The sequence below is a fragment of the Schistocerca americana genome, chromosome 4 (genome assembly GCF_021461395.2).
Source record: "Schistocerca americana isolate TAMUIC-IGC-003095 chromosome 4, iqSchAmer2.1, whole genome shotgun sequence".
Lineage (NCBI taxonomy): Eukaryota > Metazoa > Arthropoda > Insecta > Orthoptera > Acrididae > Schistocerca > Schistocerca americana.
Window position 1 is genome coordinate 345,963,381 of NC_060122.1, and position 26,351 is coordinate 345,989,731.

General features: G+C 39.6%; 1 protein-coding gene across 1 annotated transcript in view; it reads left to right on the top strand.

Moving 5' to 3' along the window:
• LOC124612843 (gamma-tubulin complex component 4) overlaps positions 1–26,351 on the top strand; it is a 159,804-nt gene that overhangs the window by 66,179 nt on the left and 67,274 nt on the right. Inside the window, exons 5-8 of the mRNA XM_047141272.1 lie at positions 11,934–12,090; positions 14,434–14,587; positions 14,667–14,812; positions 23,369–23,525. Coding sequence (XP_046997228.1) covers positions 11,934–12,090; positions 14,434–14,587; positions 14,667–14,812; positions 23,369–23,525 — 614 coding nt within the window. The remainder of the gene's footprint in view (positions 1–11,933; positions 12,091–14,433; positions 14,588–14,666; positions 14,813–23,368; positions 23,526–26,351) is intronic.

Here is a 26,351-nt window from a genome sequence, read left to right on the forward strand (position 1 = left end):
GTGTGTGGGTGCATTATCATGATGCAAGAGCCAAGAATTGTCTTGCCACATTTCACGCCATTTCCTTCTCACATTTTCTCACAGGCATTGCAACACATCCCAGTGGCACTATTGATTAACAGTTTGTCACTGTAGCACAAATTCGTGATGAACTAATCCCTCAAAGTCAAAGAAAACTATCAGCTTGGCTTTGATGTTTGATCTGACATGATGAGCTTTTTTGGTCTCGGAGAACCTTTCCTGACCCATTGTGAAGAGTGAACCTTGTCTCAACATCACAAGCGTAGGCCCACATCTCATCAGTTATGATTCTCTTAAGAAACATCTCATTCTCATTTGCACAATCCAAAAGCGCTTCGCAAATTGTGAGGCAAAGGTCTTTCTGGTCTTGACTCGTGAGTGATGGGATGAATTTGGTGACAATGTGATGCATTCCAAGACACTATGTCAGGATTTCATGACACAATCCAACTGAAATGTCACATTCTTCTCCAATCTCTTGGACAGTCAGTCTTGACATTGCTGACATGAGCACCATCGGTAGACGGTGAAGGCATGTTGACTATCAACGAGGGTCATCTTCAACAATTATCTGACCATTTTTAAGCCGTGTGAACCATTCATAACACTGAGTACGGCTTAAGCACTCATCATGATAGACTTCCTGCATCTTTTGGTGTGTCTCTGTAAAGGTTTTCTTGAGTTTCATGCAAAATTTAATATGGTCGCGTTGTTCCTCTACTCTGCCACCTCGAAATTCGCAAACTGTGTGACATAATGTTCTACCCAGTACGGCATAGAACAATAACTAACAGACATACAGCAATGAAACTTCCGGCAGTTGCACATTAAATACAGCAGGCATGTGTGGAGATGCCAACTACATTTTGCTCCAACACAGCATTGGGGCAAAATTACCAATTTTCTGGAATTTTTCGAACAGATCTCATATTTGAGATTAATGTTAACACTCCACAGTTTGCATGTAAATAATGCGGCTAGTTTGCTGAAGTTGTTGTCATCGTCATCGTCCTCATCTTCGTTTCCCTTTTACCCAACACCAAGCCGAATTGGGACGTTGGTGATACTTCTCCACTTTACTTTGAGCCATTCTTCATCTGTAATTGTATTCCAGTCAGTGTTTCTTCTTTGTTAAATGGTCATGATCACATCAAACAAACTTGCTATGGGCCTCCTTCCCATTATTTTTGCAACTTGTGCTATGAGTGTGAGCAGTTAATAGTCATCACATACTCTCCTGCCACACTTCTTGAACACTGGAATTATTATTCCTTTTCCCCACTCTTTAGGCATACATTTCTTAGTCCGTAAGCATCTTAGCAATCTACTGTATAGCCATTGTAGTTCAGTAGATCCAGCTGCCTTTATCATCTCCACATGTATTTCGCTTACCCTAGCTATGTACCTTCCCTGTTTTCATCCTCCTAACTGCTAGTTCCACTTCTAATATTGTAGTATCTTAGCTGGAGTCAATGAAATTAATGTAACTTGACTGATTAGTGAGCCTTTAAATTTTCTGTAAATTGCGAGAATGTTCTGCATAAAGGAAAGACGAGGATAATAATCAGGATAATATGTGAAAGAATGGGTCTATACCCTAATAAAATTTTAGACTAAGATGACCATTAATTATAAAAATGTTATATAACTGCAATTGGCTCATTTATTACAGAGTGAAGACATGAACATGCAACCAAAAATATTTATACTGGTCCAACCATTGTAACCTAAAGTCCTGTGTAAGGGGGCGACTGCAAAAGGAGGTTGGCTGGAATATGGCTAAGATTGATTCTGCCCTAGACCACTGCGCAATAATGATCTTGCTCTTTTCACAGAACTGAGACTATAAGCTATACATGATATTGTGGAGCAGGCCATTGTATCAATGAGCTCGGGTCCTGAATGGAGTGAAATGGTAGTTGTCTGCAATTCTGTTTTCAGTGCGCAGTGCTGAAGGTGTGAATAACATTTGACACATTATGCAGTGGTGGGGAAGGTGCCTTGCATGCAAAGTGTCATAAGCAAACAAGTAGCGATACAAGGCCATGCATGCGGCAGATGGTCCAGGTCACAATTTTAGTTTTTTCTCTAGGCCACAGGCAGTAGCAGACCACTTGCAAGAGTCTGCAGCTATCAAACACTTCTGTAGTGAACTGGTTGTCAGGTTTTGGTAAGATTCTTGAAAAACTGTTTCTTAGGAGACAGCCTTCTTAAGTAAAGAAATGATAATAAGTGATTCACAACATGGTTTCAGAACTGGCAGATCAGCACAGTCAGCTATTTTCACCATCCTAGATGAAATTCTAGCTGCCGCATATAATAAGCAACATGTTTCTAAGATATTTCTTGACCTTTGTAAAGCTTCTGATGTAATAGATCATGACATCCTGTTGCAGTAGCTAAGAAATACAAGGCCTACAAAACAGGTAGTTCCACTCTTACCTGCACAATCATCAACAAATTGCTCAAATAAAATACAAAGATATAAAAATTCACAAAATTTCTAATTTGTATAGTAATGCACAAAAAAATTAGATACGGAGTCCCTCAGCGGTTAGTCCTTGGGCCCATTCTTTTCATTCTTTATGTTAATAACCTTTCAGAAAAGTCAACTAAAAGGACAACAGTACTTTTTGCAGATGACACAAATATCCTGATTAAGTCATGTGATAAAGACAGCCTACAAAAAACAGCTACAGATGTAATACAAGATATAACACAGTGTTTCAGTACAAATAAGTTAATGATACATTTTGAAAAAACTGTATCAGTCAGTTTTTATACTTAACAGAAACTCCATCCGGCAACATCAATTTTTAACGCTGATGGAAAAACTGTCTCATCTGCAAATGTGACAAAATTTTTAGGTATATGTATCCAGATTAACGTGAAACAGGAGACAGCCACTAATAATGTAAATAAAAGGTTGAATCACTCACATGTGCTGTAAGAATCCTCTCACAAAATGCAAGTCGTGCATCAGTACCACCACAGTATCCATTCACTACGGATGGGGAACTCCCTATGTAGCACAAAAACATTTAGGCTACAAAAAAAGATTGTTAGAATAACAACACATGCTAAATACAAAGACTTATATAGATCAGTATTTAAAGTGTCTCAGTATACTGCCCCTCCCTCTTATATATATCTATGAAAAAGTAAAATATCTTCAAGTATAATTGAGATTTCCATTTTCATGATACTAGACTGCCCCCTCCCCATGAACCATGGACCTTGCCGTTGGTGGGGAGACTTGCATGCCTTAGTGATACAGATAGCTGTACCGTAGGTGCTACCACAATGGAGGGGTATCTGTTGAGAGGTCAGACAAACGTGTGGTTCCTGAAGAGGGGCAGCAGCCTTTTCAGTAGTTGCAGGGGCAACAGTCTGGATGATTGGCTGATCTGGCCTTGTAACACTAACCAAAATGGCCTTGCTGTGCTGGTACTGCGAACGGCTGAAAGCAAGGGGAAACTACAGCCATAATTTTTCCCGAGGGCATGCAGCTTTACTGTATGGTTAAATGATGATGGTGTCCTCTTGGGTAAAATATTCCAGAGGTAAAATAGTCCCCCATTCGGATCTCCGGGCGGGGACTACTCAGGAGGACGTTGTTATCAGGAGAAAGAAAACTGGTGTTCTATGGGTCGGAACGTGGAATGTCAGATCCCTTAATCAGGCAGGTAGGATAAAAAATTTAAAAAAGGAAATGGATAGGTTAAAGTTAGATATAGTGGGAATTAGTGAAGTTCAGTGGCAGGAGGAACAAGACTTTTGGTCAGGTGAATACAGGGTTATAAATATAAAATCAAATAGGGGTAATGCAGGAGTAGGTTTAATAAAGAATAAAAAAGTAGGAGTGCGGGTAAGCTACTACAGACAGCATAGCAAATGCCTTATTGTGGCCAAGATAGATACAAAGCCCATGCCTACCACAGTAGTACAAGTTCATATGCCAACTAGCTCCGCGGATGATTAAGGAATTGATGACCTGTATGATGAGATAAAAGAAATCATGCAGATAGTGAAGGGAGGCGAAAATTTAATAGTCACGGGTGACTGGAATTCGATAGTAGGCAAAGGAAGAGAAGGAAACGTAGTAGGTGAATATGGAATGGGGTTGAGGAGTGAAAGAGGAAGCCGCCTGGTAGAATTTTGCACAGAGCATAACTTAATCATAGCTAACACTTGGTTCAAGAATCATAAAAGAAGGTTGTTTACATGGAAGAACCCTGGAGATACTAGAAGGTTTCAGATAGATTATATAATGGTAAGACAGAGATTTAGGAACCAGGTTTTAAATTGTAAGCTATTCCCAGGGGCATATGTGGACTCGGACCACAATCTGTTGGTTATGAACAGTAGATTGAAACTGAAGAAACTGCAAAAAGATGGGAATTGAAGGAAATGGGATCTCGATAAATTGAAAGAACCAGAGGTTGTAGAGGGGTTCAGGGAGAGCATTAGGGAATGATTGATAAGAATGGGGGAAGAAATACAGTAGAAGAAGAATGGGTAGCTTTGAGGGATGAAATAGTGAAAGCACCAGAGGATCAAGTAGGCTAAAAAGACGAGGGCTAATAGAAATCCTTGGGTAACAGAAGACATATTTAATTTAATTGATGAAAGGAGAAAATACAAAAATCCAGTAAATGAAGCAGGCAAAAAGGAGTACAAACGTCTCAAAAATTAGATTGACAGGAAGTGCAAAATGGCTAAGCAGGGATGGCTAGAGGACAAATGTAAGGATGTAGAAGCATGTATCACTAGGGGTAAGATAGATACTGCCTACAGGAAAATTAAAGAGAGCTTTGGAGAAAAAAGAACCACTTGCATGAATATCAAGAGCTCAGATGGGAACCCAGTTCTAAGAAAAGAAGGGAAAGCAGAAAGGTGGAAGGAGTATATAGAGTGTCTATACAAGGGCAATGTTCTTGAGGACAATATTATGGAAATGGAAGAGGAGATAGAAGAGAGATGAAATGGGAGATATGATACTGCGTGAAGAGTTTGACAGAGCACTGAAAGACCTAAGTCGAAATAAGGCTGTGGGAGTAGACAACATTCCATTAGAACTACTGATAGCCTTGGGAGAGCCAGTCATGACAAAACTCTACCATCTGGTGAGCAAGATGTATGAGACAGGTGAAATACCCTCAGACTTCAAGAAGAATATAATTATTCCAATCCCACAGAAAGCAGGTGCTGACAGATGTGAAAATCACCAAACTATCAGTTTAATAAGCCACTGCTGCAAAATAATAATGTGAATTCTTTACAGATTAATGTAAAAACTTGTAGAAGCCGACCTCGGGGAAGGTCAGTTTGGATTCCGTAGAAATATTGGAACACGTGAGGCAGTACTCCAATTTTAGTTAGTTTTCGCCTTCCACTATCGTTGTGTTCCTTAGATTGCATCTCTTTTATTCCCCCTGTGCATCCATTTTGCCCTTTTCGTACTTTTCACACATATTTGGGTGTAATTTTGTGTAATTTTCGGACGTAATTCTACTTTATTACGTAATTTTTATCATTTTTGCACCACCATGGGTCCTTGCTCCTTCCATCTGTGTCAATACAGAAAAGTTTCCTTATCCCTAGCCAGATCCCAGACCCACATACTGTTCCTGTGTTGTTGCTTGGCTCATGAAATCCCCCCTAATGGCCTTACCATCGAATTACCCGTTTCTGGTTGCCACCACTCCTTCCACAATGACCTCCACCTGTTCAGATTCCGCCAATCCTTAGCCCTCACCAACATAGTCCAGCAAAACCATATCAACCAAGCCCAATCCTCCTTGCAGTCCTTCTCTCCATTTGCAAAATTCTCCTGCTATGTAATCCCAAATTGCTGGAAGCCATTCCACTCATTGAAACTATTGCCCTGCAGGAACTTGAGCAACATGCTCAACGCCACCTCAAGAAGCTCTCCATCCTGCTCACTTCCTACTCCCACCTCAGAGTACCACTGTCCTCCACTTCTACAAGAACCTCCAAACCTCGCCCACACCCCCTCATAGCTGACAAACCCTTCTCAGACCTACTACGCTTACCCCACCCTCCAAAACTACCTCCCACCACCACACAGAACCCAAAACCTAAACAGACCCGCAACACAGTCATGAACCTTTCCTCCAGAAGCTTTAGTCCCACAGAAATATCAGTCCTTTCGAAAGGCCTCACCTGTTGCCCCACTCCTAAATTCAACCATGCAGAATTAGTTAAAGACCTTCTCTCCTTCTGCCGGCCCCTACAGTGGAAACACTTTTTTGCCACCAATCGACCAATCAGATTTAACCAAAGACTAATATTGAACCTTGCCTAACTCAGTTCACTCCTCCAACCAACCGTGATCCACCCACCACTGCCCCCTGTTAACTTTTGAGAATTTCTTATCATCGAATCTTGCCTCCTCATCATTCCCCAAATCCCTCAACATGCATACTAACCTTACATCTGCAGAAAGAACTGCAGTCCACCATCTAAAAACTGATCCCGATTTTATAATCCTACCTCCAGACAAAGGCTCCACCACCGTTGTTTTGAACTGCAAGGATTACATGGCAGAAGGACTCCAACAGCTGTGAGATACTTCCACCTACAAACCATGCTACAATGATCCCATTCCAGCAGTCCAGCAGGATCTCCAGTCACTACTCAAATCCTTAGGCCCATCCCAGAACAGGGTGTGTAAGACCCGGGACATCCGGGAAAAACCCAGGAATTTTTTCGTCCGGGAGAAAACCGTGAAAAACCCGGGAATTCTTTAGAATTCCCAGTTTTTTTTTCATTGTTTTAGTTACCAGTTAAATTTTTGTGATTTTGACTGGTAAGGACCAATATTCTAATGAAGGATATCACTGTATCCCACTTCTGCAGAATAATACTGCAGCAACAAAACATGAACAAGAGAAAAAAACAACACGAGAATAAAACTTCAGTTGCAAAGGAAATGCACCGTATACAACAACAAAACACAGTTCTGATACAAGCGTCTGCCAACGAAAGTGTGTCAAAGGCTTTAGGAAGAATATGCAGTGCTTCCTAACAACAAATTGCCTCTGATGAGCGGGATGTGACAGCTGTTTACATTAGATTTATTTGAGCAGTTGCAGGCGGGCTCTTGCGCATCCGCAGTTGAGTCGCGTATGGGTAGTACCTTCTCCTGCTTCTGGCTAGCTCCACTATCTGAATTGCTCCGGTTTGGAAATATCGTAGATCCGGGGATGATGCACAGAGCAGTCTGAGTTGTAATGGGGAGGTGGGTAGTCTCTACGTGACCTGTGTTTATGTTCAGTGATTTTGCTATTTCCACTTCGTTTATTGCTCTCACATTAAATGAAAACAAAATGAATTTCTGTGGCCGAGAGCTACCAAATGAATAAAAATACGCTCACATAATTACGGAAGGCTAAAAAAAATGTTGTTAGTTTCAGGTTTTATTTCTATCTTTCTGACAATCAAGCATCGATCGCCTTGCAGAACAATGAAGTTATTTTTGCCAGTTTGCTAAAGAGATTTGGCTTTTATTAATATTTTGCGCTGAGGCAGTCAGTTTATTTGAAACGAAGTGTTTAATTTCACACTGTTGGCTAGTTTCAACTGTTCGCTGCATTTCAAGTGCACGTTTTCCATCTTCTAGCTCATATGGCATTATGCCATAAAGAACTAAAGATGAGATAATACAGTACTGGTACTAAAGAAAAATTTACATCCGAATCTGAACATAGAATTGTGCACTTTAAGCCGAATTATGCATTTTAGTATGGTTCACGAAGTTCAGACGCTCTTGAAGTATCCTCTTTTGTCTTGTTTCTTTTATGACTTAATGCAAGATCTTTTAATGTTTTACACTTACGGGCTTCCTACGTCATCGTAGCTGAGCAGGCACATTGATGCCTGTTATCTGGCGCTCTCTGGCAACTGCTGAAACGAACCAAATTCTAACAAGTCACAGGAAAATATTGCGAATGGTGGTTTGAAAAGTGTTACTTTCAAAGTAAATTTCCTTTTACGCAAGATAAACTATGTACGATGAATTTCTTAAATCACAGAGCGTTTGACTCTCATTTAAAAATCAACTCTTTGAGGACGACCATGTAGAAGAATTTAGAGCCCAGAAGATCAGACATTTACGTCTTTATTAAAAATTTTACTGGCACATTTGTGTGATGTATCTTAAAGTGTAACACGTGCAAAAAGGTCAGCATTATATGTAGAAGCTTAGCTTCTCTTGCAGCTTATTAATCTTAGAGACCAATATTATTTGTGAAAGCTTTCAACACTATGTATATTAACTTAAACCATTAACTTTTCCTTTTTATGTGTTTGCGCTACTGAAGAGTGATCTTGCTGTTGGTTGGCTACGTCACGTGTTCTATGCTGTCATCAGCTTGCGAGATCAAGTGTCTAAAGTGCCGGCAAATTCTACGTCTGTGTAGAAAACCATAAACATTCTAATGATTGATAAGTTTTACAGTGCCGAGGAAAAGTATACTATTACTTAACACCGAAAAAGTGTATTTTCACCTGGGAGAAAGTGTATTTTCAACTGGGAAATCCAGGGAAAATCTGGGAATTTTTTTCCCTTGTCCATGTATACACCCTGCAGAACCTCTCCCCAGAGTCCATCTCCCTACTTACCCCTACCACTCCCCACACTCCCCACACTCCCACCTTCTACATGCTTCCTGAAGTCCATTAACCTAACCACCCAGGAGGCCCCATTGTGGCTGCTTACTGTGCCCCCACTGCGAGAATCTCTGCTCTTGTAGACCAACACCTTCAACCTATTACCCAGAATCTATCTTCCTATATAAAAGATACCAACCATTTCCTCAACCAACTCTCCACAGTTCATTTCCCTTTACCACACAGTGCCCTGCTCGTCACTATTGATGCCACCTCGCTGTATACTAACATTCCTAATGCACATGTCCTTACTGCTATCGAACACTACCTTTCCAGACGCCCTATGGATTCCAAACCAACAACCTCCTTCCTAGTCTCCATGACCAACTATATCCTCTCCCACAATTACTTCTCCTTTGAAGGCATTACCTACAAACAAATCTGCAGTGCGGCCGTGGGCACCCCCCCCCCCCCCCCCTTTATGGCACCATCCTATGCCAACCTATTCATGGGCCATCTAGGGGAATCCTTCCTAAAAACCCAGAATCCTAACCCCCTCACCTGGTTCAGATTCATTGAAGACATCTTTGCTATTTGGATTGAAGGTAAGGACACCTTATTCACATTCCTCCAGAATCTCAACAACTTTTCCACCATTTGCATCACCTGGTCTTACTCAACCCAACAAGCCACCTTCCTAGAGGTTGACCTCCACCTCAGAGATGGCTGCATCAGTACTTCCATCCATATCAAACCTACTAACCACCAGCAATACTTCCGTTTGACAGCTGCCACCCATTACATACCAAGAATTCCCGTGCGTACAGCCTAGCCACCTATGGTCATCACATCTGCAGTGATGAGCAGTCCTTCTCTAAATATACCAAGGGGCTCACTGAAGCCTTCACTGGCTGTAATTATCCTCCCATCCTTGTACAAAAACAAATCTCCTGTGCTTTATCTTTCCAGTCTCTCACCACCTCCCAAAGTCCCACAGTCCGGTCACAGAGGAGCATTCCCCTTGATAACTCAGTACCGTCCAGGACTAGAGCAACTGAATTACATTCTCCGCCAGGGTTTCGATTACCTCTCGTCATGCCCTGAAATGAGAAATGTCCTACCCACTGTTCTTCCCACCCCTTCTGCCATGGTATTCCGCCGTCCACCGAACCTACACAATATACTCATCCATCCTTACACAACCCCTGCTCCCAATCCCTTACCTCATGGCTCATACACCTCACCACCTACTCCACTCCGGTCACTAACATCATCTAACACATCAAAGGCAGGGCTACCTGTGAAACCATTCATGTGATTTACAAGGTAAGCTGCAACCACTGTGCTGCATTCTCTGTAGGCATGACAGCAAACAAGCTTTCTGTCCGCATGAACGGCCACTGACAAAACTGTGACCAAAAAACAAGTGGACCACCCTGTTGCTGAATACGTTGCCAAACATGATACCCCTCATATCAATCACTGCTTCACAGCCTGTTCTGTATGGATCCTTCCCCCAACACCAGCTTTTCTGACTTGGGCAGGTGGGAACTTTCCCTGCAATACATCCTACGTTCCCGTAACCCTCCTGGCCTCAACCTTCGTTAGTCACTGTCCTCCCCCATCCAGCCACCTCCCTGTTCCCATTCCAGCACTACACAGCCGTCATTTCACCGCCACACCCAGACCCAGTCTTTTAATTTATTTTTATTTTTATTTCTCTCCTTTCCGCTACTTATTCGCTACCCCCTCCGCACCTTCTCTCCTGCCCTCTGTCTAAACTGCAACACTTCACTGTCTGCCACTCTCACCATACTATCCCTCCCCCTTCCCGTCCCAGCCTCCTCCTTACCCCCACCCAGTCGCCACTCCCATCATGCACTGGTGCTGCTGCTTGCTGTGTAGTTTCAGCTCTCTGAGACTGCAGACGTATGTGCAAGTTGCGTTTGCGCGAGTGTGTGTGTGTGTGTGTGTGTGTGTGTGTGTGTGTGTGTGTGTGTGTGTGTGTCTACTGCTGACAAAAGGCTTAATGGCCGAAAGCTATGACTGTGTAAATCTTTTTATTGTGCCTATCGCGACTCATCATCTCCGCTATATGGTGAATAGCAACTTTCCTTCTCTGGTATTGAGGTAAAAATGATATTTTTCAAAAATCATTGCTCCTCAATAATGCATATCTCTAAAAATGTTGGGAATTTGACAGATAAATATAGACAATTAGACATGAAATTCAAGTATGTTTCATTTTTATTTTGAATATTTTTTCTAAAGTGCACCATTTCTGAGATATAAATGTAAAATGAAAAATAGGACCTATCCATCTTTTAGTATGTTTGCCTCCTAACTACTCCTAACGAAGTCCTGAAGTCAAAAATTCTCACATGTTCCATGCATATTTTGTGCACTTACTGATTGGATTAATTAAAAATTCCTGAAGGAAGTCAAATTTGCACTCAGTTCGGTGCTAGAGTTGTAAGCAGCAATGTGTTAGTTTCTCTCTAAAATGTGTTGGGCTGTGCCATGTTAATGCTCATTCTGCATTTACTGCATCTTGTCATCTATTTTTTTCTGGTCCATTATTTTCACTGTATATCTATGCATACAATTTGATGTCACACTTCGTGTGTTGTTATAACATCTTGGTAGTACTTCAAAAATTACGCAGTGCCACTAGTGGTGCATTAATGAAGACAAATGTGTGGTACAGTCTGCATAGAAAAAGGCAGGGAGTAGGTTACAGTGCCAGTTTGCTCTCTCTCTGTCTGTCTATCTGTCTGTTATCTTAGTCCTATACAACTTGCTTTATATTTGTTCTTAAAGCATTTAGCAGTGATGGTGTGGTATGTTCCACTTAGGGGTGTTGTTCTGTTTGTAATTTCACTTGAAAAATTGGCACAGAAACATGCATGATCATACGTGTTCTCTGTCTAATAAAATTGTGAGCAAAAGTGTGGTAAACCAAAAACCATTGCTAATTGTTCTGTTCACATTTCACAACATACATGACAGACAGAAATAATGGTTGTATTGGCTACTCTCTCTCTCTCTCTCTCTCTCTCTCTCTCTCTCTCTCTCTCTCTCTCTCTCTCTCTCGCTCGTTAAAGCACATCTCATTCACCCTCATATATGCACAAGTCACTGGTTATAGATAAGTTCATGCCATACAATGTTCCTTGATGTGGTTGTGAATGCTGTCAGAAATTTGTTTGAAAGTCTTTCATTATTTTCTTACCAATGAGAACTCATTTGAGAGCTTATTTTTATGGACTTCCTTTCAGCATCCTACATAACTGTCACAAAGTATTCTTCAAGCAACTATCCAGCTGGTTATTGTGCGGTGTTCTAGAATGTGGTGATGAATTTCTCATAAAGCAGCAAAAGAAAGAAGATACTGCTCCATCACAGTCCTCACTGGGAACTGAAACCTTTGTGTCGGTATGTAACTGAATTCTTTTAGTTCATACTGATTCTGTTATTTAAGAACATAATATAGATATATTAAAAAACCTACTCATGAAGTGGCAGCAAGAGAAAAGACACAAAAGATGTGAAAACATGTGAGCTTTCAGAGCCAGTGGCTCCTCCTCCTGGCAGGAGGGTTGAAGGGAAAGAAAAAGGTTACTGGACAGGATGAGAAGGAAAGCCTCCCTTCGACCTTTCTGCAAGGAGGACGAGCCTCTAGCTCTTAAAGCTCACATGTTTCAAAGTCTTTTTCATATGATTTTGTTGTTTGATTGATTTAGCCTTTTTTGTCCATGAAGATCTAAATTAACTGAGCCTCGAAAATATTTTCTGCATCAAGGAGAGAAACTATTTGAAATCTTTGTAGTTCTGCCACTATTATGGATATAAGGACAACACTTTTGAAAACTTTAGTTCCTGCTTTAATAAGAAACTGTTAAATAGCTCTTTAAAAAAAGGTTTGTACCTCTGTTTAAATTCAATAAGTATTCAGAGATTCTTGGTTTTTAGCTGGACACACACATTTTTTCTATGCTTCTAAATGGATAATGTTACAAAAATATATGTAATAGTTATGTTCTATTATTAGTTTTCACCTCAGAAACTCATTTTACTCGCTTTTCCCTAAAACATTGAGCAAATTATTCTTTCCTCTTTTTTTTTTCAATTTTTAATCTTTTGTGTGTGTGTGTGTGTGTGTGTGTGTGTGTGTGTGTGTGTCTTATAGATAGGAATTAAGTATGGATAGACAAAAATTATTTGTTACTGCAAATCAAGAGTACCACTTTGCAGGAAACAATCCATTACTCCCTTTCATTCCTTTATCAAATGCATATAACCTCAGTACCCATGGGTATGTCTTTCACAATGAAAAGTAAGAGTTAAATTCTATCAGACTATCTTAGAAACTGGTTTCTTCTGGCATTTATTACCATGAGGACAACAGACTTGTTGCCATTGTGAGCAAGAAAACAACTAGTACTCCCGTTATCATCCAGTCTTTGAAGAACTCAACCATATCCTTCACATGGATTTTACTACTGCCAACTGAAATAAGGAATATGATACTCAAAGCTGCCCCCCCCCCCCCCTCCTTTCTCTTAAAAGTCCTGTTATTCTATTGCCTATGCAACCCATGAAAAATTATAGCCTTATGCCACCCCAGTGATAATTCCCCTGTGGATGATTAAGGTGCAGAACTTGTTCTGTACAACTACTGCCATTTCTTTTTGCAACTGTTCATGGGCATTTTCTATCTGACCAAAGAAAGAGCCATTGTGAAAGCTCTTGGGTGTGTGGTATCTACCAATTGTACTGTAACTACTGTACAGCAACTAAGCAGTTGCTTCTTTGCAAAAATTGCCACTGCCAAACTGGGGTTACATTTAAACTCAACAGTCTGCATGCTGAACCTCTTGCACACCACATCATCTTTAACTTCAGTAACTGCAACTGCTTCAATGCTAGTGTCATTTGAATTCTGCTGCCCACTCCTGCACTCCTATCAAAGTACCTCTAACTTCCACAGCTGGTAACAGTTCCTTCAGCATGTCCTCCATTCTCACAACCCACAACCTACCTTTCTACTAGTCTCCATCCTTTGGTACAATTTCTCAGTCAATTTTCCTCACCGTTTTCTGTCTTGTCAGTTTTTACCCCATTCATGCTCTGTTTATAAGTTTTTCTTCACTTTCTCCTGTACATTCTCTCTCTCTCCCTCCCCCCCCCCCCCCCCTCTCTCTCTCTCTCTCCCACTTTCTCAGTTTTGTGATTGTTACTCTATTTAATCCTCATTTTGCTGCTGAAAGGCACTGCCATCTCCTGTCCTGCCACCCAGTACTTCTCTATCCTGAGGACTGCATTTTTGGGTGCATGTCTGAGTGTGGCTGATAGTGTCTGACAGTCAGAGGCTAGTGAAATTTCTATGTTGTTATGGGTGTCCAAGTGCCATACATCAGTCAAATGCAGGTGGGTCATCGCCTTTCCTAATTTTTGTTCATTATACCACTCTGAAATTTCCAGTACTGTCACAGTATACTTTTAAAAATTTTATTAAAGTTTCATTTTATAACACTTGAGATATTTGTGTATTGAAAGTGCATTATGTATCAGATTACATTTTACTTTCTACATTATACATAACACTAATGAAGTGTTAAGAATAGTTATTGTTTTCTTGGTAATAATACAGAAGTGGTTACTGTAACATTGACAATGTGTTTCTATTGTGTTGTCCAGCAACTGAGATGTATAATTTTTTATTAATTCTGTAATGATTTCTAACAGTTCTGACTTTAACGTATTACTTATTTACAGAGGAATGAGAGTCTGGTTAAGTATCCCACATATAATGACTATTTTATTGACTTCAGTGTTGTGCCTCCGTATATCTCAATATCATCTGCATACAAAATTTTGTTCATTGGACAAACAATTCTTATGTTCAGAAGTGATCCTCGAGAAAAGAAAGGTAATGTTTTGTAGTTTCGGTACCATAGTTACAGTGTCTCATAATTTAGCATTTTGTATGCTAATAATTATCTTTGCAGTTAAGAAACACAAGAGTGTTGCCACCATTTGGGGTGACAGGGAAAATGAGTTTTGTTTGAAGTTGAAAGAGCTGCAGGCGATGGATACCTTCAATGTCTCACAGTTTGAAAATACGATTGAGGAAATTCGGCTTTGTGTTACCGAGGTTAGTGCTGTTTCTGTTAGGTTACATGTGTTTGTACCAAAAATAATTCACTTGGAAGATGCAAAGAATGAATTTTATACTTACACTTGTGATGAGTTACCACATTTTTGTTCTGTATGTGAAAGCGGTGTGAACATGCATCTTTGTACTCATCTTACTGCTAATGTGGTTAAACAGAGTTAATTCACTAGGATTAGGAGGAGGGAGGGCCCGATGGAGTGTTGACCTAGAAGCCAAAATTGTCAAAAAAAGTGTGTGTGTGTGTGTGTGTGTGTGTGTGTGTGTGTGTGTGTGTGTGTGTGTGTGTGTGTGTGTGTAAAAATCAGTCTCTTACAGTTAATATGATCACCAGTAGAAGAAATCAAGTGCTACCAGAGAACCTTCCTGCAATGTGGCACTGAAACAAGGGGGTTTGAATAGTGCATCTAACCTACATAGGGGCTGAAATAAGTTTCTACTGCTTTATGTCAAAAGCTGCTGCGTGTTCATCAAATCTAGTTGCGAAACCTTATGTTTGATATGGTACTGTTTAAGATTTTGTGTTTGGTGATAGTTTGTGCAAAATCTGTGCTGTGGTGTCACAGAGGTGTGGGATTACCAGTAGGCATGACTGTCTTTGTCTATTCTGAAGTATGTTTCTGTGATAGAGGTTGCGGTGGAAGTCATCAGTTTTCCATATTGTACAGTCAGGTAGAGCAGTCTGACTAGTGCTTTTATTTATTTATTTTTATCTGCTGAATATACAGGTTATTAAAAACAAGAGTATTCCATATTTTGAGAGTGGTGGTATGGACAAAAACAAGAGAGAAAAAACCAGTAAAGATAGGCTCTAAAACTAAGCGCTACGAGGGCTATCCACAAAGTACATTACGTTTTGGAATTAAAAATAAATAAAGAATTGGAAATTTTTTTTATTATATAAAGATGAAAATCACACTTAAATACTACTTTTCTACATAGTTGTCATTGAAATTAAGGCACTTATTGTAGCGATGGACGAGCTTGGAAATTCCTTCGCTGTAAAATTCGGCCGCCTGCGCCTTCAACCACGTGGTTACCTCTTCTTGAAGCTGTGCGTCGTCATCAAAACGCTGCATAGCCAACCACTTCTTCATTGCTGGGAATAAGTGGAAGTCGCCCGGTGCCAGGTCGGGACTACGCCGGATGAGGAAACAACTCCCACTTAAAAGATTCGAGAACTTCACGAGTGGCATTTGCCGCGTGGGCCCGGACGTTGTCGTGAATCAGCAAGATCTTTGAGCCCAACTTTCCCCTGCGCTTGTTTTGTATTGCTCTTCTGAGGTTGTGCAGAGTTTGGCAATACCTTTGAGAGTTTGTTGTAGTGCCTCTTTCCAGGAAATCCACAAAAATCACACCTTTTATGTCCCAAAAGAAGAGGTAACCACGTGGTTGAAGGCGCAGGCGGCTGAATTTTATGACGAAGAAATTTCCAAGCTCGTCCATCGCTACGATAAGTGCCTTAATTTAAATGGCAACTATGTAGAAAAGTAGTATTTAAGTGTGGCTTTCATCTGTATATAATAAAAAAAATTTCCAATACTTTATTTATTTTTAATTCCAAAACGTAATGTACTTTGTGGATAGCCCTCGTATAAGCCTTCATTCATCTTTGCTACTGTGAAACACATCTCTTTTACTGCGAGCTCTTTGCTATATGAACAACTTAGAGTGCAGTAAACAAACAAGGAAACAATCTCAGAGAAAATGGGCTGGTACTATATCATACGTGAACCGCATCTCCACCCACTGTTGAAAAGGTACTTTCTCTAGCAGGGCAGGGATGTTCTTTTGAAGACACTGGAGATACCTTTGACCAGCCAACCTGTTTGGTAGTGTGTAAGTTCCTTTTAGCCTCTTGCCAGTAATTACTGTCAATACGTTAACCAAAAATTGGTGCTGATGCCTTGCTTCTTAAACCGCATGTGGCTTTCGCATATCAGTTCACACATGTTTGTTATGAAAATTGAGAATTTGTTCTTACATGAAACCAGTCTTATCTGTGGACAGTCTCCATTCTGAAAAGTGGATCTACATCATCTCTCTGTAACAGCCATTGACAGAACTGCTTGCAGCAGGCTTATCGTATAGCTGAGGACATTGGACACACCCTATGTTATATGAGTATAGCAAGGATTGGCCCAATAGTGTTGAAATTCTGCCACTTACACTAGTTCCAGGATCTTCTTCCATTCATTGAAATACTTGCTCCTCTACAACAGGAGTATGGATGTTGTGAGGTCTGCCACAATACTCTGTTGATGGAGCCATAGAGCAAGAGTGTGTTAGTCATGGGAAAAGATAGTTGAATAATGGTGCAGTTTGTACACTGTGTTCTGGTTATTTTTCAGCATACAGGACATGGGGTTGATGGTTGCTTCCATTTGCGAAACCATAACATAAGGTCATGTCTGCCATTTCCCATGTGTAATAATAGGCTTCCATTACACTGGTAAAGACAAAGATAAAACCACAATGTAATAGCACTTCACAAAATTATCAGAGAACAAGCTGCTTCCATTAGAACTAATGTATGTGCTGCACTTATCCAGAACTATGAATATGGTTTACAATAACAACACTACTGGATGTTTGCTGCATGCTGTATCCATGGACAACAACAGAAGAACGTATCTTCATTTGTTTATTGCATTCTGTAGGTTGTTTGTATTAACAAAGAGCATGTAGTAGAAGTGCTTTACGTAATGAAGATGAACAAATGCTCATAGTTCTTAAGGCTCATGTTTACTGGATGTTTTCTTCCTTGTTTTGGTCCATACTATCACCTCTTGAAATATGGAATACTTTTTGTTGACAGCTTGTGTAAGGAGAGTATTTATCTGATTATAGTATCTCTCTTAAAGCAGCAAGTTTGTGTACCTGTGGGTGATACAAACTGTTATGCATTTTGGAATTTGTTGCTGTTATTTGTGGGCTTCTATCAGTTTAATAATTTTCAACTTCAGGTCACTTGTCAAATTTTTTTAAGCACCTTGTATTCCATATTTAATGTAGTTGTTATTTACAGTGAACAAATTATAATGCAGACTGGTCTTACTTTCTTTTCCTCCGACCAGAATGACACCACGTAAAAATATTTGGTAAAATAAGAAGACTGTATGGTCTCCTTTCCGTGGGTATATCATTGGCTGTATACATCTTTTACCTATGAATTTAAGTGAATTACATGTTAGTACTGGTTTCATTAGGTTTAGACGTTCATTTATGGCTCTTCATGAAGCATTTTTATACTTGGCCAGACACTTTCCCAATATTTTAATTGGATTTTGCATGTTCATTTGAAAATAAATTTTCTGTATAATGTACCAAATTACAGTAATTGTGCGCATAGAGAATAGGTATTGAAAATATAATGCTGAATAAAATTATTTTCTTTTAAGCCACATAATTTTGAAAAAATTCTAGAGCTTTAACAGTTGTCTCTGCCATTGTCACCAGGAGTAAAAACTAGTGATTGATGGGACTGGAAATATGTTCTGCTTATATACAAGTGTGAGAGCAGCATCTGGGACTAGGGGAGATCTGAAGTGACTCATGGATCAAGTGATGTCAAGTGGCGTGAGGAACTGGTGCCCATCTGAAACTGCTGCTCTTGCCTCCCTACGAGGGTTAACAGGGCGCATATCCCCTGTGACAACCAGTATATTCAGGAAAAATGCAGGAATTTTTTCATTTGAGAAGAACCTAGCATTTTCATTGAATTATGGGAATTTTTCATTGTTTTAGTTTTCAGTGAAATTTCTGTATTTTAATTGTAAGAACTGATAGTCTAACAAAGAATGTTACTTTAGCTCTCTGCTGCATAATAATACTGCAGCAGTAAAACATAAACAAGAGAAAAATGCCAAAATAAAACATTAGTACCAAACAGAATGTGCCATTTACAACAAAACACAGTGCTGCAGGCATGTGCCGGCAGCAAAATGTAAGGCTTTAGGATGAAGACTATGCAATACTTCAAAACAAAACCTACCTTTTGATGAGTGTGATTTCACAACTGTTGACATTTCTAACAGGTCGCAGGAAAATATTGCAAGGTGGTTTGAGAAGTGTCACTTTCCAAGTAAATATCCTTTTATGCAACATGAATTATGTTACATGTGAGAATATGCGATGAATTTCTTAAATCATGGTGCATTTGTTTGTCATTTGTAACTTTAATACCTTGAGAACCAGCCACTTAAAAAAATTTTGAGCCCAGAAGACCAGCCATTAACGCCTTTACTTAAAATTTTGTGTGCTGTTTGTGTTTGATATATCTTAGAGGATAAACAGGCTAAAAAAGACCATGGTTCAATATTAGTTTTTCAGATTTATTTCAGTTTTTTCATAGATTACAAATTATGCAATAATGACGGCAAAAAGTATAATTGCCCATAAAAATGTGAGGTGAGTTTTTGAGCAATTTCATATTTCTATGGAAAAGTCAAAGTGCTTGAAAGAACATGTATTCAGCCAGGTAACCCACAAAATATTTGATGCAAGGCAGTGAAATTTATAGTGGTGCTTGTCAGAAGTATTCAGCTGCTACAGTTTAAGCTGTGCTCGTAGGGTCCTGCCTAAACGTGCACTCTGAGGGAGGGGGAGGGGGACAGCATAAATATTTTTGGTGACCAATATTATATGTGAAAGCTTGGCTTTTCTTGTGAATATACTATACTATATAGTGGAGCTGTTGAGTCACAGACAGGCACAAGAAAGAGACTACTAAGTGCTTAAACTTTCAGCCATGAGGCCTTCTTCTGAAATAGACAATCACACACACACACACACACACACACACACACAGACCATTGTCTCTGGCTGCCTGGGCCAGACTGGGTCATGTCATATATATATAAAATCATCTAAGGTCCAAACACTGCGTGTCAGTCTTTGTGGACTTAAAGAAGGCATACAACTCCATAGACCAGGAGGTCCTGCTGAACATCCTAAATGAGTTCGTGGTTGACCTTAAGCTGCAGGTATTAATTAGAGCTACCCTAAAAGACACAAAATCCAAAATAAAATTCCTTGTGTCTCTCAGATTCCTTTGATGTCAGAACAGGCATCAGGCAAGGTGATGGCCTGTCTCCAATGCTTTTCAGCTGCATGCTTGAAAAGATCATCAGAACCTGGTGCAAAAGGTTAATAGAAACCAACTACACCCTGTTGAAAATTGGAATCAGATCAAAGTGGATCAAGGTAGACTGCTTGGCCTTTGCTGATGACATAGCCATTCTGTCAAACGACGTAGACACCACTAGAGTTCAAATCGAACTGTTAAAAGAAATCGCTGAACAAATATCATTTGAGAAAACAGAAGTCCTGACTAACATTAAAGACACCCCACCAAAGCTCCGTACAAAATATGGTTTCATCGCCCAGGTAGACAAATTCAAGTACATGGGTGAGATCATAAAGAAAAATGGACTAGACAGGGAAGTGCTTAGGAAACGGATAAGCAAACTAGTAACAGTTACCAAACATCCCACCAATCTACAACAAAAAATGCCTTTCCTGGAACACTAAGGTACATCACTATGAAACAGCTTTGAAGCCAGTAGCTTTGTATGCAGCCGAAACCTTATCCCTAAATGCTGATGAAAGACTCCTCGAAGAACTGGAGGAAAAAGAACACAAAATCAATAGAAGAATCCTAGGATCCAAGTACAAGAATGGCATCCATCAAAACAGGTCCAAAAAGGTAGTCTACAGTAAACTAGAAAACAATACAGACACAATCTGTAAAAGGTGAACATGATTTTATGGTCAACTCAAACAAGTGGATGGAAATAGGTTAATCAAAAATATAGTTTTTGATTAAAAACCAAAAACTACAATGCCATAGTTTAAAAACACCAAAGAAGGCCTCCAGATGCTACATATCAAACCCGAAGATGCTTTTGACAGCAGAGTTCTTTTCCAAAAGAAGATAGGGACAAACAGAATAACTCAAGATGAGCAATTGAAAAGAAGAGATGGTGTCCTTTGGACAGAAGAGCGCAAGCAGATCCACTCACAACGAATGAGGGAAATCTGTGCTCAGAAAAAAACCAGGCTCAGTGCTAAGTGCAACAAGACTTAAAACCGTCCTAGATGGCCACAACGAATAAATAAATAAATAAATCAAAAAGAGCCCAGTCTGGCCCAGGCAGCCAGAAACAATGGTTGGTTGTGTGTTGGTTGTGTGTGTGTGTGTGTGTGTGTGTGTGTGTGTGTGTGTGCGTGCGTGCGTGCGCGCGTGCTGTGTTTTTTGTGGGAATGTGTGTCTATGTTGTCTGTTTCAGAAGGAGGCCTCATGGCTGAAAGCTTACACATCTACTAGTCTCTTTGTTGTGCCTGTCTGGGAATCAACATCTCCACTGTATAGTGAGTGCAATCTATGCTTTTCATAATATTGTCATTATTCCATCCTGGATTTTCCATTGTTTAATTTAAACCATTAACTTTTCCTGTTTGTGTGTTCACACTGCCTAACAGTGATGTTGGTATTTGATGACTACATCACATGTCCTAGCTCTGAATAATTGCTGTCATTGAGCAGCGAGATCATGTGACATGATTGGCAAAAGCACATTGAGCATCCCAATCTTGATGTAAGTGCTTTGGAAGCTACCGCGCTGTATTTGGTGGAATTTGTATTTATACTTTCGTAATATGAAAATATGCAGTGTACATGTTAACACGCATCAAAAATCTTTCCAAAATACATTGTTTTATGCTGGTTTTCATTTCCTAAAGTGCTGAGAAGTTCTATGCCAGTGTATAAAACCTTTACTGTTCAAAGGTTTAATAAGCTTTCAGCTCTGAGGGAAAAGTATATTTCACTTAACACAGAATAAAATGTACCTTCACCTGGGATGCAGTGTATTTTCGCCCAGGAAAAAATGTGTTTTCACCCAGGAAAAAGTGTTTTCTTTTCAACCAGGCAATCTGGGATTTTTTCCCTTCTTCAGTTACACAACTTGAGGAAGCATCAATTTTAATGTCCACTTGGAGTATCAAATGCTGCAGTTCATACTGCAGGTGTTGGTTGTTAGAAATCGTCATTGTTCTGTGTCACAATCTGTTCAAAAGTGCTTTCTTGTTCACAGGATGGTGAAAACTGTTTGCACTGGTCAGTGTGGGCTGGCCTCTTGTTTCAATGCAGGGATGGACATTATTTACATCATTGACAAAATGTAGCAGTACACTTTTACTATGAGGTCATATCAAGAAAGTATTGTCTGTGTACCACAGGAATAAGATGGGCATAAGATCAGAGTTCAGTGTTTTGCTTGTTCTTTCCCATTTCTGTTTTCTCATAATATTGATCACAGTACAGGAAGTACATTGTAGTTAGAACATGGTGAAACAACTTTACAGTCCCAGGTGCAAACTGGCCAAAAGATCCAGTGTATTGTAGGTGGTGATTGTTACAACCTATTTTTGTTTTCTTTTCCTTGTTCTCAAGTAATATGAATAAGCTCCCATCATTCTTCCAGGGTGATATTAGATTTTGATGACTTTTGTTAAGGTGCAGCTAATAGTTAGCATTACATCCTTCACTGATTTGTGTGAGAGATGTCTAATGCACTGCATATTCTGCTAGCAATGGCTGGTTTCATTATATGTCATGGGGCTAGAGAAAAACGAAGGCTTTTGTTCAGCCATGCAACAGAGCTGTTGTCCAGCTCTTGGCTGGATAGGTTAACCACTGTCCTATAGGCCCTCACGGACTTCATGTCTCCATGTCTACTTGTCTGTGATTTAAGTGCTCAGACTTGCTATACTGCTTAAGTTTCTGGTTGCATGAACTAGTATGCTGCTGCACTACTGTTGCTATGTCTACCCATTCTCAATCGAATGGCAACAATGCTGCTGAGAGAAATAGGTGACATTCAACTAGGCTTTCGATATTAAGATAAAGTTCATACTTCGCCTGTCATATCCTGTACATTACTATGGCATGGCTAGTCTTCTTTAAAATTATGTCCGCTGTAGTACTTTGAATAGAGTGCTTAACTGTCCCAAAGTTAGGAAGTACCTCCTTGTACCAACAGTGTTTCAAAAATGCTAGAGAACTCAGCAGACATATTGTCATTTCTGCACTTTTTTAGACAATCTCGCACTGTGCCACCTAATGTCACATGGTCCCAGAGTGGATTTGTCCAAATAGTCTTCCTGCACATATGCCGATTTGGTCGCTCCTCTGGAAGGTTCCGGACACTGCTACTGTACTTACATAAATAGTGCACCAATTGTCAGTTTAAAAAAAGGCCATATCTGAAAATGTTTCATGAAGTCTTTCATTAAAATTAAATACCCTGTGCTGCAACAAAGGGAAGTTAAAGCTATTACCAGAGATTAAACAAATAAATTATATTATTCTTTGTATCTTAATCACACAAATAAAATTTATTTTGCCCATTACAATGATCTTAAATAAAATGATATTTCTCACAAGAACATGTTGCACTAAACTGACAAATATAACATAACACTTATATCTTCTGATTATTGTAATAGCAGTAAAAACAATAACTGTTTTCGTAGCATCTTTGGGAGCTGGCTGTAGAAGATATGAAACTTTTTTTACAACTGAAGTTAATAAAGGACTTCTTTTTGCTTGGTCGAGGAGAACTCTTTGCTGAATTCATGCACCAAGCAGAAAGTATCCTAGATAAGGTCCCATCCAGAACTTCAAAGAGAGGTAAGGATACATAATTTATTTTACAAAATTTTCCTCTTCTTTTGGTAAACCATAAGCTGTAGGCAACAATGTATGTCAGGAATTAACTGGTAGTTTAAGACTTGTGTGGTAAAATAGACTACATCATTTAAAAACATTGCCAGTAGTGATCTTTAAGTGCTGTTGCGCAGTAATACAGAATGTTCAGCAGAAATAAATACTGATAGAAAACTGTTCCTGTTGTATGAAGAAAGCACTTTGTAAACAGTGCAATGGGAGATACAAGAGTAGATGGGAAAATGCAGTTGATAGGCAACAAAAGAATGTAGTAAGATAATTTAGTCAACCATTTTTAAAGAATGTAATAAGATAATTTAGTCGCCCATTTTCTTGTGTGTGTGTGTGTGTGTGTGTGTGTGTGTGTGTGTGTGTGTGTGCTCTCAGCTGGATGTTTAATTGTTCTAAATGTTGTCCGTTACAAAATAGACTAATGAGGGAAGTGTTACAAAGCTAGACTAACCAGGTAAGTGTAATTTCTGTCTACCACAATGCAGTATTCCTAACTGTTGTTAAGTGAATGGGTAACATGGAATACAACTAATAGTGATTGTTCAGGATAATGTGGTTTCAGTTGAAAATGATGGTGAAAAAGTGTATGAGAACATGTATAGCTGCAGGAAATTGTTTATAACTGAATAAAAGATTATTAAGGACAATGAACTTTCAAAGAAAAGGGCCATTTCTGTGTTTAAGTTGATAGTGACACTGCTGACAAAAATAGAATTCTGGCACAACATAGCTATTACATTCTTGGAAATGAAGGTGGGCATGAGATGTTATTCATCTGTGAAATTCTAAACACATGAATAGTACCAGTTTGCTGTGGTATAAAATGTCGAAGTACAGCATTTAACATTACTACCCCATGAAAATATACTGAAAGTTGATCATGTTCCTTAAATTATTGAGCTGATAAATACAATCACTGCTTGCGAGTGATGGAATCCTTAAATGTTAAAGAAAGGCCATGATGATTAAAATAGGATGTGTTGGTGCAGGTTCTTTCTTGAAGTAACATTGCATTAAGTGTTGTAGTTTTTTTTTCCAGAAGGTGAAAATATATATAGGGACTTTGGAAAATGTTACACATATCATTTCAAACTAAGACAACTGCACATCAATATTGGCACATTGTCAGAAGAGAGTAGGTGTTCTGGGTTATCTTCAGAGACAGTTTTGCTGTTATATGGATAACAGGGCCTCACAGTGTGCAAGTGAAATGGCATGGCAGCTGGGAACATACTTCGAACTTTACATATGTGGGACAGTACAGTCCTTGTGGACAAAATTGCATGCAGAAGCACCGGAAGATTGTGGTGGTATATGAACCTAATGCAGTATCATGTGCAGCCATTGTGAAATGGTGTCAGCAATTTGACCAAGTGTCTATAATGACATAAAATCATTGTATGAGCTCTTGATATTTATCAATAAAGTTGTCTGTCACGATTATTTATGTGCTTAGTTTGAAAAATGTAGATCTTAGCACTTTTCAGCCTCAACCATAATCAGAACAGGTAAAGAGAACAAGTGAGAAGTAATTACAATAACACATCCATAGAATAAAATGAAGGCACACCACATTTAAAATCTTGATACACTGTATGTTGTCATTTCACATGTTCAGGCCTTTAGGTGGCATTAAATTCAATTGGACTTGTCATGTTAAAACTCACAATGATATCTACAAATTAAACTTAGTCATTCTATAAAAAATAATCTAAAAAATTACTGACTTGGACTTGACACATTAAAATTTAAATTAACGTCTATGTATTAAGCAAACAGTCTGTAGTATATGAAGGGCTGGGCCTCTGCATATTCAGCCACCACACTTGTGAATATGCTTTGTGGGCTAGACGTGACCCTTGCAAGCTGTTTGCCAACGCAAAGATTTGATAAGCTGTATACTGTCAAGCCTCCTGCAGCTGGCACAGCATCCGGGGATACATGGTGTGCAGGTCACAGTAAACATTGATCCAGTTGCAGGCACCTATATGCATCTATGCGGGCACTTGTCCGTATGACACTGCGCCTCTTCCACTGACAGGAGAGTACTTAAGTTGCCATTCAGCTCCACAATGGCCATTTCTGCTGTGGGCTCCAGACCGATCGGCAGCTGCCCTTGAGCCTACACTTTGGACCACAATGCCTGATGCTGTTGCTACCCATCAGATGTGCCATGCCACATCTGTGCTGGGATCACAGCCAATGCCCACACATCAACCACTAGACGTAACCCTTGCATGCAGGACCCGTGGCATCCGACAGCAGCTCTGGAAGACCCGCTTCCTCAGCTCATCATCACTACTGATGATTGTGGGCTTCGTCACAGTGGCCTCTGTTGCACATAGTCACAGAAGTACATTTCAGTTGTACTCATGGGTGGCGCTTCATACTCTAAAGCTGTTCAGAGTTAATTCATGGTTAATAGACAAACAGTCGTAATTCTAATGTGTGCACCCCAGTCACACCTTTGCACACTGCTTGGCAAAGGGTTATTATATAGTCATTTCTTTAAAAAAAATCCATAAAAATAATGAAATGGATAATTATATTGATAAAAAAATTAGGATACTCGTATCTCTTAAATCTGTACAAGGCAGAGCTTAACGGAGCTTTTCCCTTTGCTGTAAAGTGTGTAAAGCTAAAATGCAACCTCTCTTTTTTTTTGTAATTAGTGAGAAATGCAACATAATGACTTTATTACTGAAAGACATAGCAATGGTGTTAACATATAGCCAAAAAAAGAACTGCAGACTTTAGTGTCATCGTCATTTCACGGCC